The sequence below is a fragment of the Dermacentor andersoni genome, chromosome 2 (assembly GCF_023375885.2).
Source record: "Dermacentor andersoni chromosome 2, qqDerAnde1_hic_scaffold, whole genome shotgun sequence".
Lineage (NCBI taxonomy): Eukaryota > Metazoa > Arthropoda > Arachnida > Ixodida > Ixodidae > Dermacentor > Dermacentor andersoni.
The window spans coordinates 150,437,610-150,451,759 of NC_092815.1; the positions used below are offsets into that span (position 1 = coordinate 150,437,610).

At 47.0% G+C, this 14,150-nt stretch overlaps 1 protein-coding gene across 1 annotated transcript in view; it reads right to left on the reverse strand.

Moving 5' to 3' along the window:
* LOC126540604 (uncharacterized) overlaps positions 1–11,781 on the reverse strand; it is a 31,740-nt gene extending 19,959 nt beyond the window's left edge. Inside the window, exons 1-2 of the mRNA XM_050187444.3 lie at positions 11,577–11,781; positions 863–1,020 (exon numbers count right to left, since the gene is read on the reverse strand). Of these exons, the coding sequence (XP_050043401.1) occupies positions 863–1,020; positions 11,577–11,690 (272 nt within the window). The 5' untranslated portion in view covers positions 11,691–11,781. The remainder of the gene's footprint in view (positions 1–862; positions 1,021–11,576) is intronic.
* Positions 11,782–14,150: the final 2,369 nt, after the last annotated feature.

Sequence of the window (14,150 nt, forward strand, 5' to 3'; positions counted from 1 at the left end):
CTTTTTTTGGAACATCTGTTGTCGATTATCTTTTATTCCCCTTACCCCTTTTCACCAGCATATGATAGCCAGCCGGTCTGAGAACTGGCTAACCTCCCTGTCTTTCCGTCTATTTCTCCTCCTCCTCCTCCTCAAGAACAGGAAGCAAAAAACAACTTGGGAAGTGTAGAAGTAAAGTATTGTGGGTATGACATACGGCGAGTGAAACGCAAAAATAAGGACAGAAGGATGTTACACCAAATGCGCGAACTTCAACACATGATAAATTTGAAACAGGGCGTGCTTAAATATATACGCACAAGGGACACTCAAGTAGGTAAGAAGCCACTTAAGTTCCCCTCGTGTGTGTATATTTAAGCAAGTCCCGCACTGGCGAATCAATATTTAAAAACGATAACTGCTCTTTTGACAGAGATAGAAAGGGACGCTCGAACCCTCAGAAGCGAGGCTTTCAATTTTCGCTGATTCAACTATCAGTCCAATTAGAGGCACTTTATTTTTTGTCAGAAAGGCGCAACTCCAAGAAAGTGGACGACACCTACACGTGCTGCAGTGCGGAGCAAGCCAAACCTTCTCTGCAATTCTTAACATTGTTGTTCTCTGTCTGCCCTGGATAGTATTTTCCACTAACGACGGGGGTCTAATGAACTACGCCCTGTATGCAAGTGTCATATCTAGTTTTGCGCCTTTTGTTGCACACCTGCGTATTGCTAGAGCATGGATTGTTGATTTTGCGGTGCCTATACAATTTTCTTCTGATGTTCTTATACTTTAACAGCTATAGGCATACTGCTAGATTCTAAATAAGCTTGAAATAACTTTCGACGGTGTCATTCAAAAAGACAGAGGAACTTTCACTTACTTGATTCCGTCAGGTGGGTATTCAAATATTACCACCGCCGAATCACCGACAAAATCTCCAGTCTGAGTGCCTTTGACACACTTGCTCTTGCCTCCCAAGTAAGGGTCTTCCTCGAAGTCTCTGTATATCTGGTGCCACGATTGCTCGAGTGGGAAGCACTGAAATATATATGAACACAACACTCAGGAACGCGGATTGGCTTTAACCTTTAATTGCTACAGGTAGCAGAAAAAGTGACTCATCGTAATGATTGTCAGCAATCGTTTTTGCTTCCAATATAGCTAACAAAAAGTACGGGCACGTTCGATACGTTTGCCTTCTCTTGCTTGATATCTCTAAATTGTTCCTCCTTTCAAAAGTAAACTTGCAGATGTATGCACTAAAGAGAAATCTCAGCGATCACTGATATTTAGAGTGCGCGCATTACTCTACGAAGACATCTCCTCTGCCTGGTAAAAAATCATGCGCTACGCACGATGGCCGTGGAGAACAGATGCGCATCACATGGACTCCCGCTTCTCGTGTCTGTCAACCAGGACCACGACCAGCGACCAACTTAATTTTGCCGACTGCATAACCGGCAAGACGAGAGAAATCGGCGGACACTAGCCACCATGAAGTGAGTGTCCAGTTTACGTATTTCTGCATCTGCCCCACAGCCACCTGGCTGAGCGCAACGCCGAACAAGCTGCTGCAATCCCATGGCGCGTACTCGGGCCGCTCGAGCGTATCTGCGAGCATAGCACGGGCGCCTGCCCACGCAGCGACTAAGAGCTCTTGAGATGAGCGAAGCAGCAGTAGAAGCAATCAACATACCAAGAGAACAGCTGGAAGGTACAAACACAATGCAGATGGACCCGACTGAAGCAAACAACACAGGAAGTGTCTGGAATTATGACGCAAGCAGCGGAAGAGCTATTGAACGCGAGAGCATCTGGATTACGAGGGGCAGAAGAGGCAAGAAGGACGCAGAGAATCAAATGACACAAGAAAGCAACCCAGCCAAGCAACAAACGCATGGAAAGCCACCACCACCGCAACAGCAAAAGCCCTGAATGCCGCCTCTACCAGTCGACGACTACAAGGTCGTATTCCGCCCACAAGGAGGCTTTCAGCTTGCAAAGTGGAACGATGTCGCCATTATGCACGCCATCGTAAGAGCCAGTGGTTTCTCGCAGCAAGAATTAGGCAAAAAAGTGTGCGTTCAAGTGCAGAGAATCAAGAACCTGTTTATTGCAAGCACGGCCGACTGGGTAGACGCGAAGAAACTCGAAAATATCACAGCATACAACTTGTCGGCACCTTTTTCACTGTAAAAGGGAACACGAGAACCGCGGACGATGTATCCAGAGGTGTAATAAGCGAACTCTTTCCCGGCATGAGTGAAGAAGAAGTCAACGCAAGTCTTCGTGCACCAGCGAGCAACACCGTCCTCCACGCTCGTATGTTCGTGCAATCGTCCGTGGCCGTTATCTTTTTCCAAGGACCGTATGTTCCGTATTACGTCCGCTTCCCGAGTCTCGACTTTCGATGCCGGCCTTACCGCAAGTCAATGCAATACTGCAGGACCTGTGGCAACACGGGACACGGCCAGGATGTGGGGACAAAACAATTGACAGCCTTCTGCTCTAAATGTGGCAAAACCTATCAATTACCCGACCATGAGTTCAAACCCGCATGCAAGTTATGTGGACAAGGGCACGAAACCGCAAGCATAGATTGCAAGAAAAGACTGAAACCCAACCCGCCGTCATTCAACATAGTACAGCAGCGCACCGACAGGCTCAAATTGAGAGACAGTCGCTGGAGCTCCGGCGGCGAAGAATTCCCACAATTAGGAAGCTCAACCACCAGCTTGAGGGGCAGTGATGGCAGCACCCCCAAACGAAGTAGATCTAGATCTATACTCCAATCACCTTCCTAATCACGCTCACGCTCGCACTCGCCCAAACGCGTGAGCTACTCCGATGTGGTAAGTGGATCGAGTGGATCGAGAACCACGAGCAGCTCCAAATTCTTGCCTGCCGAAACTGCGAGGTGGTCGGCTTCACCGCACTCTCACTGCGGTGAAGCCGACCACCTCTACAGGGCGCGTCCTTACCGGCGAGCTGGGTTCCGTGGAATTTCACTCAATGCGCCGTGCCTGCGCAATGGTGAACGCCCCCTGGAAATTGAAGCCTACCTCGCGGACGCCAGGAGCTCGTTAGGCCCACGATTCCGTGGCCCCCGGTCACCATCATCTGCACGATACAGGTCTTCTAGCCCCGTCTTCACGCCGAGCGCAATAAGGCGTCGCCCACCCAGCACTGCCTCCCGGGAAAACTGAGTCCAGCGACCTGCGCGGGTGAGGTCGCTGACGTTGCCAACGCTGAAGATCCTCCACTACGACCACCACGAAATGACGTAATTGAGACGCAGAGAAAGCAGTGTAGTTCGGTCTGAGTATCTTGTGACATACCGGTTACCATAGATGACCAGGAAGTCACGGCGTTAATCAACACGGGTGCGGACATGTCTGTTATGAGCCGAAACCTCGCGCGTATACTGTACAAAGTTTCGACGCAATGGACCGGAACTCAGATTCGTACTGCAGGAGGGCACCTTATAACTCCAATGGGCCGGTGCAGAGCACGAGTCAACATTCGGGGCTTCAGGTAGATCGGCGACTTCGTCATTTTTCCTGAATATTCAAAGGACCTTATACTCGGCATGGATTTCCTTCAGGCCAACGGTGCCATCATCGACCTGCAAGAGTCCAGAGTCAGCTTCGCTACTACGCAAGCCATAGCGAACAGTAATGACAACGACCGTGACATCATGCTTCGCGCAGCTGACGATCACGTCACGTTGCCACCCAAGAGCAGCGTGCTTACCCTTGTCCGATGCGACATGGAAAACCACGCTGAAGGAAATGCTGAGGCAAACATCCCGCTGCTTCTTGAGCGCCACATTTGCATAGACAGAGGGCTTCTTCAGGTGCGAAACAAATGTTCAGTTGTTTTGCTAACGAACTTAAGCAACGAGTATCGGCATCTACTGCGAGGAACAACAAACGCATTTCTTCACGAAATCAGTGATGTTACTGACATTGGCACATTGCAAATCGCGTCATTTCAGCAATCTGAGTTATCGAGTCTAAAAGAACGAATTCACGTTAACGCTGTTCTGCCAGACCATCCGAAAGACCGCCTACTGAGTCTCGTAATGAATTTGCGGACTGTTTTTCAACATAGTCCAAAGTTCGGCGCACGTCCATCACAAAGCACCGCATTATTACGGACGAGTCTGCACGTCCTGACCTTCAGCATCCTTACAGAGTGTCTCCAGTGGAAAGGGAAGCGATCACGCATCAGGTGAAAGAGATGCTCCAAGACGACGTGATCCAGCCGTCCACAAGCCCGTGGGCCTCCCCTGTAGTGTTAGTCAAAAAGAAAGACAACACACTACGCTTCTGTGTAGATTATAGAAAGTTGAATCGTGTCACCAAACGCGATGTTTATCCATTGCCACGCATCGACGACGCATTGGATCGTCTGCAGCATGCCAAGTTATTTTTTTCGTTGGATCTTAAATCACGGTATTGGCAAATCGAAGTTGAACAGGATCGGGAAAACACAGCGTTTGTGACACCTGACGGGCTTTATGAGTTCAAAGTTCTCCCCTTCGGTCTCTGTTCCGCACCTGCCTCCTTTCAGCGGATGATGGATACCGTGCTTGCTGAACTCAAATGGCAAACCTGCCTCGTATACTTGGACGACGTCGTCGTGTTCTCGAGCCCGTTTGACGAACATCCCACACGACTCGAGGGTGTCCTCGCTGCGATCCGTACTGCAGGCCTTACCATCAAATGCTACTTCGGGTTCCACGAGCTCAAATTTCTTGGCCATGTCGTCGACCCTACAGGCATCAGACCAGACCCCGACAAGTTAGCTGCCATCGCCGAGTGTTCGCAACGCACAGACAAGAAGGCTGTCCAGCGCTTCCTTGGTTTATGCGCATATTATAGGCGCTTCGTCGGGGGATTCTCGAGAATTGCTGAGCCTCTGACACGTCTTACACGCGACGATGTGACTTTCATTTGGGCGGACGAGCAGCAGTCGTTCAATGAATTGCGCAAGCGTTTGCAAGCGTCGCAAGCGTTTGCAAGGGGACGAGATTTTACCCTATCTGACCTTCGCGTGTAACACTGCTGTACAGGAGACTACACAGTTTACGCCATTCGAACTTGTATATGGGCGCCACGTCACGTGCACGCTTGAGGCCATGCTACCTCTGACTGATAATAGCCCGACCAGCAAACACGTGGAAGAGTTCGTACGAAGAGCCGAAGAAGCACGCCAGCTTGCTCGGCATCGTATCCGGAGCCAACAGCATACCGACACCCTTCGATACAATCAGGGTCGACGCGACGTCCACTACAATACCGGCGCCTTCGTGTGGGTCTGGACGCCCATCTGTCGCCGTGGACTCTCGGAAAAGTTGCTCCGCCAGTATTTTGGTCCCTACAAGTTTACACGCCGCCTCAGTGAAGTGACCTACGAAGTCGTCCCGTGCAGTTCCGACCCCGGTTCGCACCGTCGTCGTCTTCGCGCTGACGTCGTTCATGTAGTGCGCATAAAACCATACTATGCGCGTACGTGAACGCCGAGATGCACCTGAGGAGCTCCATTTCTTGTCGTCGCTGAAAGAAGTTTTTCATGCGACCGAGACGGTCGCTTTTCGCATAGCCCGGCACCATGAAAGACGACGAAGCGCGTATGCTGCACGCTCTTCTTCTGGCCCGCCATTAAAGCGAAGTGTCTATTTTCTAAGACTCCGTCTTCAATCTACGTTACAATATGTAGGCTGCAGTACCAATTTTCATTACTATTTCCCCGCTCAAGTGTGGGCGAGTGCACACAGGGCAAACGGGCTGGTGCATTAATGCAAGAATGGGGGAGTATGAATTGTCCTTGAAAAATAAAGATTATGTGCATGTGTCTGCGCATTTCCGACAATACGAGTGTAAACCTCTGCTCATAGAGACAATTTAGTTTAAGCATGCTGATTTATCCACAACATTCGTCGTGGAGGCAGCCCACATAGAGCGGAAGGGCACATGGCGTTTAGCGAGCCTTCGATCGCGATTTCCCAGCAGGAGGTAGTATACGTAGACAGCTCGATACGGTGACAGATGCGTTGTACCCATGTGTGCTGGTGGTGCTTTCCTCGTTTTGCAATGTGATCGCCGGAGCCGCTTATATTCCTTCTGTGTGTGTTTCAGTAGACTCAGTTCTGAGTCAGCGCTCGTCCTTTGTTCTTTCACCCGTCTGTAGGTTTGTTCGCGCTGTTGCCATTATGGCTTCCGTATAGTGCTATTTGTTAGCATATTATTAGTCGTGCCGAACCACGCTAATAAACTATGCCTCAAACCATTGCAGGCTTGTGAAGGATGGGATAGACATTTCGTGTTTCCGGTCAGCGTTGTTGAAGTCAGGTCACCACACTGTAAACATTGCACTTTTTGAGCAAGTTGATAGGTTGAGAAATGCTGGGTACCCGCTCGCTGTGATGCTGGCGTCGTGCACCAGACTAATCAAAAAACTTAAACAGGATAAAGGACAATGCACAAAGAATCAAAGGCAGAAGGATGTAGCTTCAGAGGTTTCAGTGATTCCGTAAGTGCACGGCCTTTCACACAGACTCTAAATGAGGCTGGTATTTACGAAGTAAAAGTGGTATTTTCGGCGAAAAACAAAATAGGTAGTGTGTGTTCTAATGTTAAAAATAAGTACGAAAGTAAGGATGATGTAAAGAAAGAATGCAGTGTTAAACATCCGCGCAAGAACCAACTTGTTGATTGCGCGAAGAACGCTGTTGATCAGATTCCTATGACGTGTGGTCATGTGTACGTAGGGCAGACTGCGAGGTGCATTAGCATGAGGTTAAGGGAATACTTGTCTAGTCTGAAAGGCTGCCCTAGTACGCATTTGGCAATGCATTGCCAAGAACATGATTTTTCACCTTGTCTTAGTAGCACCGACATTTTGTATAGGCGTAGGAATCAAACCGCGTGGGAAATTGTGGAAGCACACTGGATTGAAAAACAAAAAGAAAAATGCATTTTTTTCTTTTATTTTTTACGTAAAGGCAATGAAAGGTGGCGTTGGCTTCCGTAACTTGGGCGGGAAAACGGGCCATGAGTCATTAGAGCCACTGGCTTTGAAGCAGGCACTTTTAACGCGATAACGTTAAGAAGCACGCGTGGCAGAAAATCCGGCCTGCCGCGTCGAACGTTAGATTGACCAAAGATATTCTCGAACCACGTATACCCAGGCCTTCCATATGATGCAAGGAATTGACTCGACTAATTGAATTTGCCAAGCTAAAATATGTATAAAAATCGGAAACTACGACGTCCACACAATCTACAGATTAGATAGCTCTCGGAGTGTACTTTGACTATAGGAGAAAACATAATTCGTTTACACGAAAATTCTAAGAAACGCCTTCACACACACAAACCGGCCACGGCGTGTACAGAGGGCCGCGGCGTACGCCATTTTGCACGCGCCGGAGGGATGGGTGTCTCGGGGGCCACGGAGCGGCACGCCCGGTTCCTTGCATTAACTCAAGCTGGCGCCCGCCTCCGCTGCATCGCTGTCCACGCAAGAGGCGTAATTCGACCACAAAGCTCGCCTTCGTGCACAGCGGTCGCGACGAGTGTTTCCATGTACACATTGAGGTTACAAACACTAGAGTAGCCGGGAAGCGTGAAAAACAGTCAGGGATCTATGACTGCCATCAAGGGGGGGGGGGGGGGGGGGGAGGCTTCCAATCTGAAAGGCGAACCTGAAGCTTGCTCCAAATTTTGCTTCGTGTCTGCCTGCCTTTCAAGTGTGTACTGTGCGTAGTGCTCGCTTTCTGATAGTAAACAGCGGCGAAGAAGGAACAACGTGATGAGTAATTTGACATCGATTGACCTGCGTGGTGCGCCGAGCGGTATACGTGCAAGAACACCGAGTATGACTGCACGCAGTAGTCGCGTGACACGGCGTCGCTCACTAAGAGCTCTGACATTCCGGCCGGATGGTGTTCCTACTGCAGGCACTCACCTGCCATTCACGGTCTCTTGAAATATCTGGGTAAGGAAATTATTTCCTAATGTCTCTGCTCAATACTGGTTTCAGAACTATTTTCCGAACAACGACGTTTTTAGTGCATTGTGTAGACGTTCTTATCGAACTCTGAACTTGGCATTAGTGTCAGGCCAAGATGTCTATATAGCTTCTGTTGGACTCGGGTCATGCGATCGACCTAGAAAATTGACAAGAAAGAAGGGAGGAGCGTTGCTCTCGTTGCCGTGGCTCTGAGTCGCTTCTATCGTTCGCCGTTCGGTTTGCGCCGGTCTCGGCGTCTTGCGCTCGTCGGCTTTCGCTCGTTGGCGCGAAATTTCGAGGCCGCGTCGCGGTTCGCGTCGGTGACCATTTTCGATGCAGGCGACGCAACACTGCTGTTGAATGAACCGCCCGGCTCCTCGCGCCTGAGGGTAAAAACCGTTTGCTCCCTGCGTCTTCCGCAGTGCGCCTCGAAAATGACGAAAAATATTGCATACCGCGAATTCCCACAGTCGACGCGTACGTTACGAAAAACTCCTTTTGTACTGTTTTTGCTGGCCCACAATGCCACATTAATTAAGCCAACAAATAGCCACGAATTATTGCTGATTATGCGCTCTAATATGTGTTCGTGAAGTTTAATTCCATGTTTTCTCTTTCAGCTTGCCTCTGAAAGTGAGTTGAGATTTTGAAACAATCTCGAAGGTAACGTAAAACGCCTCAGGAAAATCCTACCAGTAGCGGCGACACTGCCATCCATAGCGGACCCATCATACACAGGCGCCGACACATACCTGTGACAAAGGCTCGCAAAAAGCGCCCTAATTTCAGCGGTGAGCAAATTGTTTTGTCACAACCGAACTTATAGAGGCAATGCAAAGTGCCTTCATTCTGCCAGGACTACTCAGTTTTGAGCCGTGTGTAATGAAGATTTAACCGCGCACTCGCAATGTGAGGCTTGTATGAATTTGTAGTTCTCCAAGAAGTGAACTTTGTCAGCGGTTCATTCCGTCCGGCCCCACTTTATTTTGTTAATTTTATCTTTGCCCGGTTTCACGCGCGGACATCCTTGGCCCGTGTATTGTATGGGGCGACTTGAAGCAGCTGGCATGCGCCAAAGAGCGCAGATGAATCGTAAAGCTGCAACCGGACACATCACTGGAAAAAGCCAAGGTGCTTCATTTTTATGTGTATTACATAGAGGACGTTACGTATCCGGCTGCTTTCGGGCAGTTGCTAGGCTTCGTTCAAGCAGTTGTGAGATGTGCCGGTATCGACGAAATTCCATGGGCGCAAAAAAAAAAGGCTACGTGATCGGTTGACGAAACTACACTTCATTTGAGTGAAGTACATGGCAAAGTTCACATACTGCTTCGAAGCGACGTCAGGAGTTGATCTGGAGCCTATTTCATAGTGTCTTTTCTTTTTGGATTGTTCTATATAAGGACGCATTCTTGTAAGCTATTGTGAATAAAATGTTTCAGTCAAATTTTAAATTCGTTTAAATTCCTCGTTCTCTTTCGCTCATCAGCTTTGATTCAAAACTTAATGACTCACAGCAATCCTCACAGAATTCCTGACCTATTATTATTATTATTATTATTATTTGACGAACGTATAGTTGATGGCGTCGAAAGAATGCACATTACAGGCTTAATTGTAGCGTTCGCTAGGTGCACTTGCGCGAGATGCTTTATGAAAGTTTGTCTTTAACTGCCTTGAAGGGCACTTGGGTTTGTCACAACCGAAGTTTCAGAGGCAATTTAAAAGACCTTAATTCCGCTAGCAGTACTTAGTTCTGAGCCCTGTAAAACGAAGCTTTAACGCCACACTCGCAATGTGAGGCTTGTCGATTCGTGACTGGCGACCTTCTAACGCTTAATGAAGGTGAAAGATAGGATTTTTACTTACTTGAAGCGGCATTCGCCTCCTCTGTAAGGTACCTTTCTGACCGTCATAAATAATTTAAAAAGAAAGCTGAAAGAAGATAATATTTGCTATGCCGCAATCAATTATGGGCGTGGCGGCTGCTTAGAGAGTATACAGATGACCATCACTAAACAACTAATTACAAAAATCAACTTTCACAATTCCCCTTGAAAGTGTTCAAAATTACAACACTGCACTGTGACAGCTTAACATGGGCTTACTAGCTGTGCTATAAATATGGAATGCGGCTTATAGTGCAGGTAGTAAGCATAAAATATGAGACAGGCTTTCAGTAATTCACTGGCTACTCTCCATGTTGTACCTGACGGCACATGTTGCGTGCTTACGCACAGCTCAAGATCGGCAATGAGACGTAAAGGCACCTTACAGAGGAGGAGAATGCCGCATCAAGTAAGTAAAAAATCAGATATCTTTCACCTTCACGAAGCGTTGCGAAGGCCGCCAGTTATGGATGGCAAGCGTGAGAGCTTAGCGTGAAAGCGCACCGCGCCTAAAACAAGCGTGCGAAAAACTCACGCTTCGCAAGTGTTACGCATCCCGCGAGTGATGCTTAAGAAGCGTGATTTTTCATCGCGAAAGCACACCACGATTAGAACAAGCGTGCAAAAAATCGTCGACACTCATGCTTGCTAAAGCGTGAACAATTTTAGAGTGTAAAGTTATGGTGTTCAGGTTCAACGAATTGGTATTATAAGACATAATAATACATGAATATCAAACGCAACTAGAATGCACGAACGTGACTTGAAAGTGCTCCAAGGGCCGAAAACAGGCAACGCGAACAGCAGCACAGCGCGAGTGTACTATATCTCTTTGAAGAAAAGAAAAGAAAAAAGAAACAGTTCTCCACCCATCGTATCAATAAATTCATGATCGCCATATTATACAGAGAGAGCACAAACTATGTAAAGACAGTTGATGCAGACAAAGCGGTACTTAACTGTATCATTCCAAAACGTGAAGTAACTTTTTACAAGTAACTACACTACGAAGTCATAATTGCTAGCACTAACGAAATAATGACGATATACAAAGCCGCAGTACATACCACCAGCTATGCTACTGTCTGAAGAAAGTGTAGTTTAAAGTGCGTTTGGGATAATCTAAGAACGTTTCTATTGCTTTCCTTCTGATTATTTATTCTGTTAGGAAGAAAAAGAAATTAAACTTTGCTTCCCGTAGTTGGTCCTCGTCCACTCTGTACTGTGGGTTGCGACACGCTTCTGCTTAGGTGTTAGCGTGGCGATTGGTATCATAAAGTCACAAACCGATTTCGAAGAAAGTCTTAGGCTACAAAGTAGACGGCATTCAAAAGTGACATCTATGGGTAAGGCATTGTATCGAATGAACAAATTTTGCCTTTGTGCTGTTTAAGCAGCGCCAGCAATAACGCTTATAGCTTTCTTCTGCAGTATTAATAGGTGTGTGGTGTTAGTCTCGTGTGGTACCCAAGACAAGGTGGCAATAGTTAATGTAGGTATGAAATAGGGCACGATAAATTGTACGCTTTAATTTTTCTGGAAATTGAAACCGTGTTATAGCTAGTTTTACAAGGGAGAGCCACTTTTTCATTTAGGCTTGCTTGAACTTTGTTGCGTGCTCTAGCATTGCACTTATTTTCTAGCCGTGAGATTTGCAAGAGGTTTCTCCGAGGCAAGCCAAATTACCGTTGACTCGTCCTGGAAAGGCCCCAGGTCAGGGTTTAGGTCCAGAAGTTGCAGACAGGCTCCAAACGACAAGACGCTGAGAAGCAAGGCGAGGAGGGATGCGTGAATAAACATGGTTGAACTAACAAGATTGTGCTGCGACGAATGCTTCGGTTCACACCAGGCACGAAATTTTTTAAAGAAGGCGTATATATGCTTTGGCCGAGTGCGCCGCACACGTAGCACTGGGGAGCGAGACCGCAAATTGCTTGCGCAGTGGGTGTTCGCACCAGGTGGCGAAGTTAACGCCCGCGGTTGGACTTAATTTGTTTTGCTTAGTTGCTGGGGTCTTTGGCCAAGTACGTACATATGGTGTCAGTGACACGAAGAAAATTAATTTCAAAAGAACGTCATGTCGATTGCAACAGTGGGGCACCGCAGACTGCACCTGAGCTGCTCGAAGCCGAAAAAAAAATAAGAAACTGATTGACCAAATGAGGCTTCAACGGCGACAAAAGCTATCAGACAACTGTCTGCATAAAAATGAAAGCAACTGCTCTAAGTATACAATTAGTTCGTTGGGGCTAGTGACACAGCTCTGAAAGCAATCCAGCAAGCTTGCTGCCACATTTGACAATATGGATGTACGTAGCATTGGGCGGGATTGTGAGTACCCCGAACTTTGATCTGGTGTAAATGTAATGAGAAAATGCACGCCAGATTCCTTTTTAAAGTTGATCCTATTCGGTTGGTTCGTGCGGTAAATATTTTAGAATTACACTGGCATCTTTTACGATGCAATCACGTTTGAAATTGCGGGAAGGTGCAGGTGGCAGGCCAGTTTGTGCGCTGCGGCCCGTTGCCGTTGCCGTCACGACCTCGCTACTTGTCAAACTATCCGTCTAGTTATTCATGACAATGTCATCTTCGCAATGCTGAAATTATTCTTGGAACAAAGCAAACAGAAAACCGCCGGAATAGTAATTTTTCGCTGTAGCAGAATTATTGCGGTCGCCCGGAAAACAAGAATATGTGAACGTCAGACGCACTGAACCTCAACTCTGACAAATGAGGGAAACAACGCATGAGATTCCTGCAAGTCATGATGCAGCTGCCTTACGAGCTCCATAGCGGCTTCAAACAATGACATTTATATTTGTATACACCAGTCCTTCGTATTGACGTGTAATTAAAGAAAATACTTGTATTTCTACAAGCCAAATTTGGCCACAAAAGAAGCGATATACGTTGTTCGCAAACAGTAAGAGAGAAAAACATACAATGCATGGTATTGAAGTCTGCGTGCGAACATTGAAGCAGTAAAAGAGGGTAAATATGAGAGGATTGTTCACTGCTTTGAATCTGCCTACTTACGTTACACAATAACAGAGAGCGGTTTCTAATGCGAAATTCAAGGGGCAGCAAGCCGCAAAACAGAAGAACAGAATTATCAAATATTGTTACATTGCTCAGTGAAGTATAGCAAATACATTGAATACAAAATGAGGCGATAATTTCCTGTGGGATGCTCTTTCTGGTAAAAACGGGTGTGTGTAAAAATTGCTACGTGCGAAAGTAGGAGAAACTTCAGAGTAAGTTATTAATAATATTACGGCTGAATGGTCTCGTGTACAGGCTAGGTAATGATTTTCTCAAAATGTCGGAGCTACGTTTCTTTTTACTTTTGTTGTGCTTGCCCGCACCATCTCTCAGCAATAATATTCAATAATAAATAAATTATTATTTATATAAAATTAAATAAATAATTTTATTAACGTGCCCCGGAACACCCTTGTCTTGGCACTGGCGCACGTGAAAAATGCTATAACATACATACGTGGACCTAAATCGACAAACAGGAACAAAAAGCGCACATACCATACAAATGCGGTTTAGAATATGTAACACACGTAATATAACACAGCATCGGACAACACAACATAACATTGCACAACACAGCATTACGCAGCAAAATACAACGTACAATATAACATACAATTGCTATTTTTCTCGGTATTCATTACTAACGTTATCCATCATTTCTGCACAATCAATGAAACCATTTTATAGCATGAATAAGATAGCTGAGTCAGCTTTGGTGCCTCTGGATTGCGGGTTTTGTAGACAGAACGAGAGCTGAGATCGGGGCTGCTGTTCAAGGCCAACCTACCTGAGCACCGATATCAATTAATATAGATAAATTTTCCCTGGACTGTGTCTACTCGACCTTTATTAAGCCAACGACTTCTGTTCGCAATGACAGTGGCATATTCCAGTAGACAATCTACAGCTTAAGAAATACACCTGCATTTCTGAGCTCTCTCGAGATTCGACTTGCTCTGCCCCACATACTCAGGCCGCGCCCAGTGATACTGTGGCAGAAGAAAAACCAGGCTGACGCCGGTGCCTTGTGTCTGCAAATTATATTTTTATTCGAGACCGCTCAATCAGGCGAGAGGCCTGATTTCGCCGATTCCACTGCTCGCGCAACGTCAGCGTGCTGGTCGTATCGTTACCGACTTTTGTCCGTAGGTCTGGATGGAGAGGAGGGGAGCCGCGCTGAGAAGAGGCGAGTCCGGAGGACGGCGGCCCTCG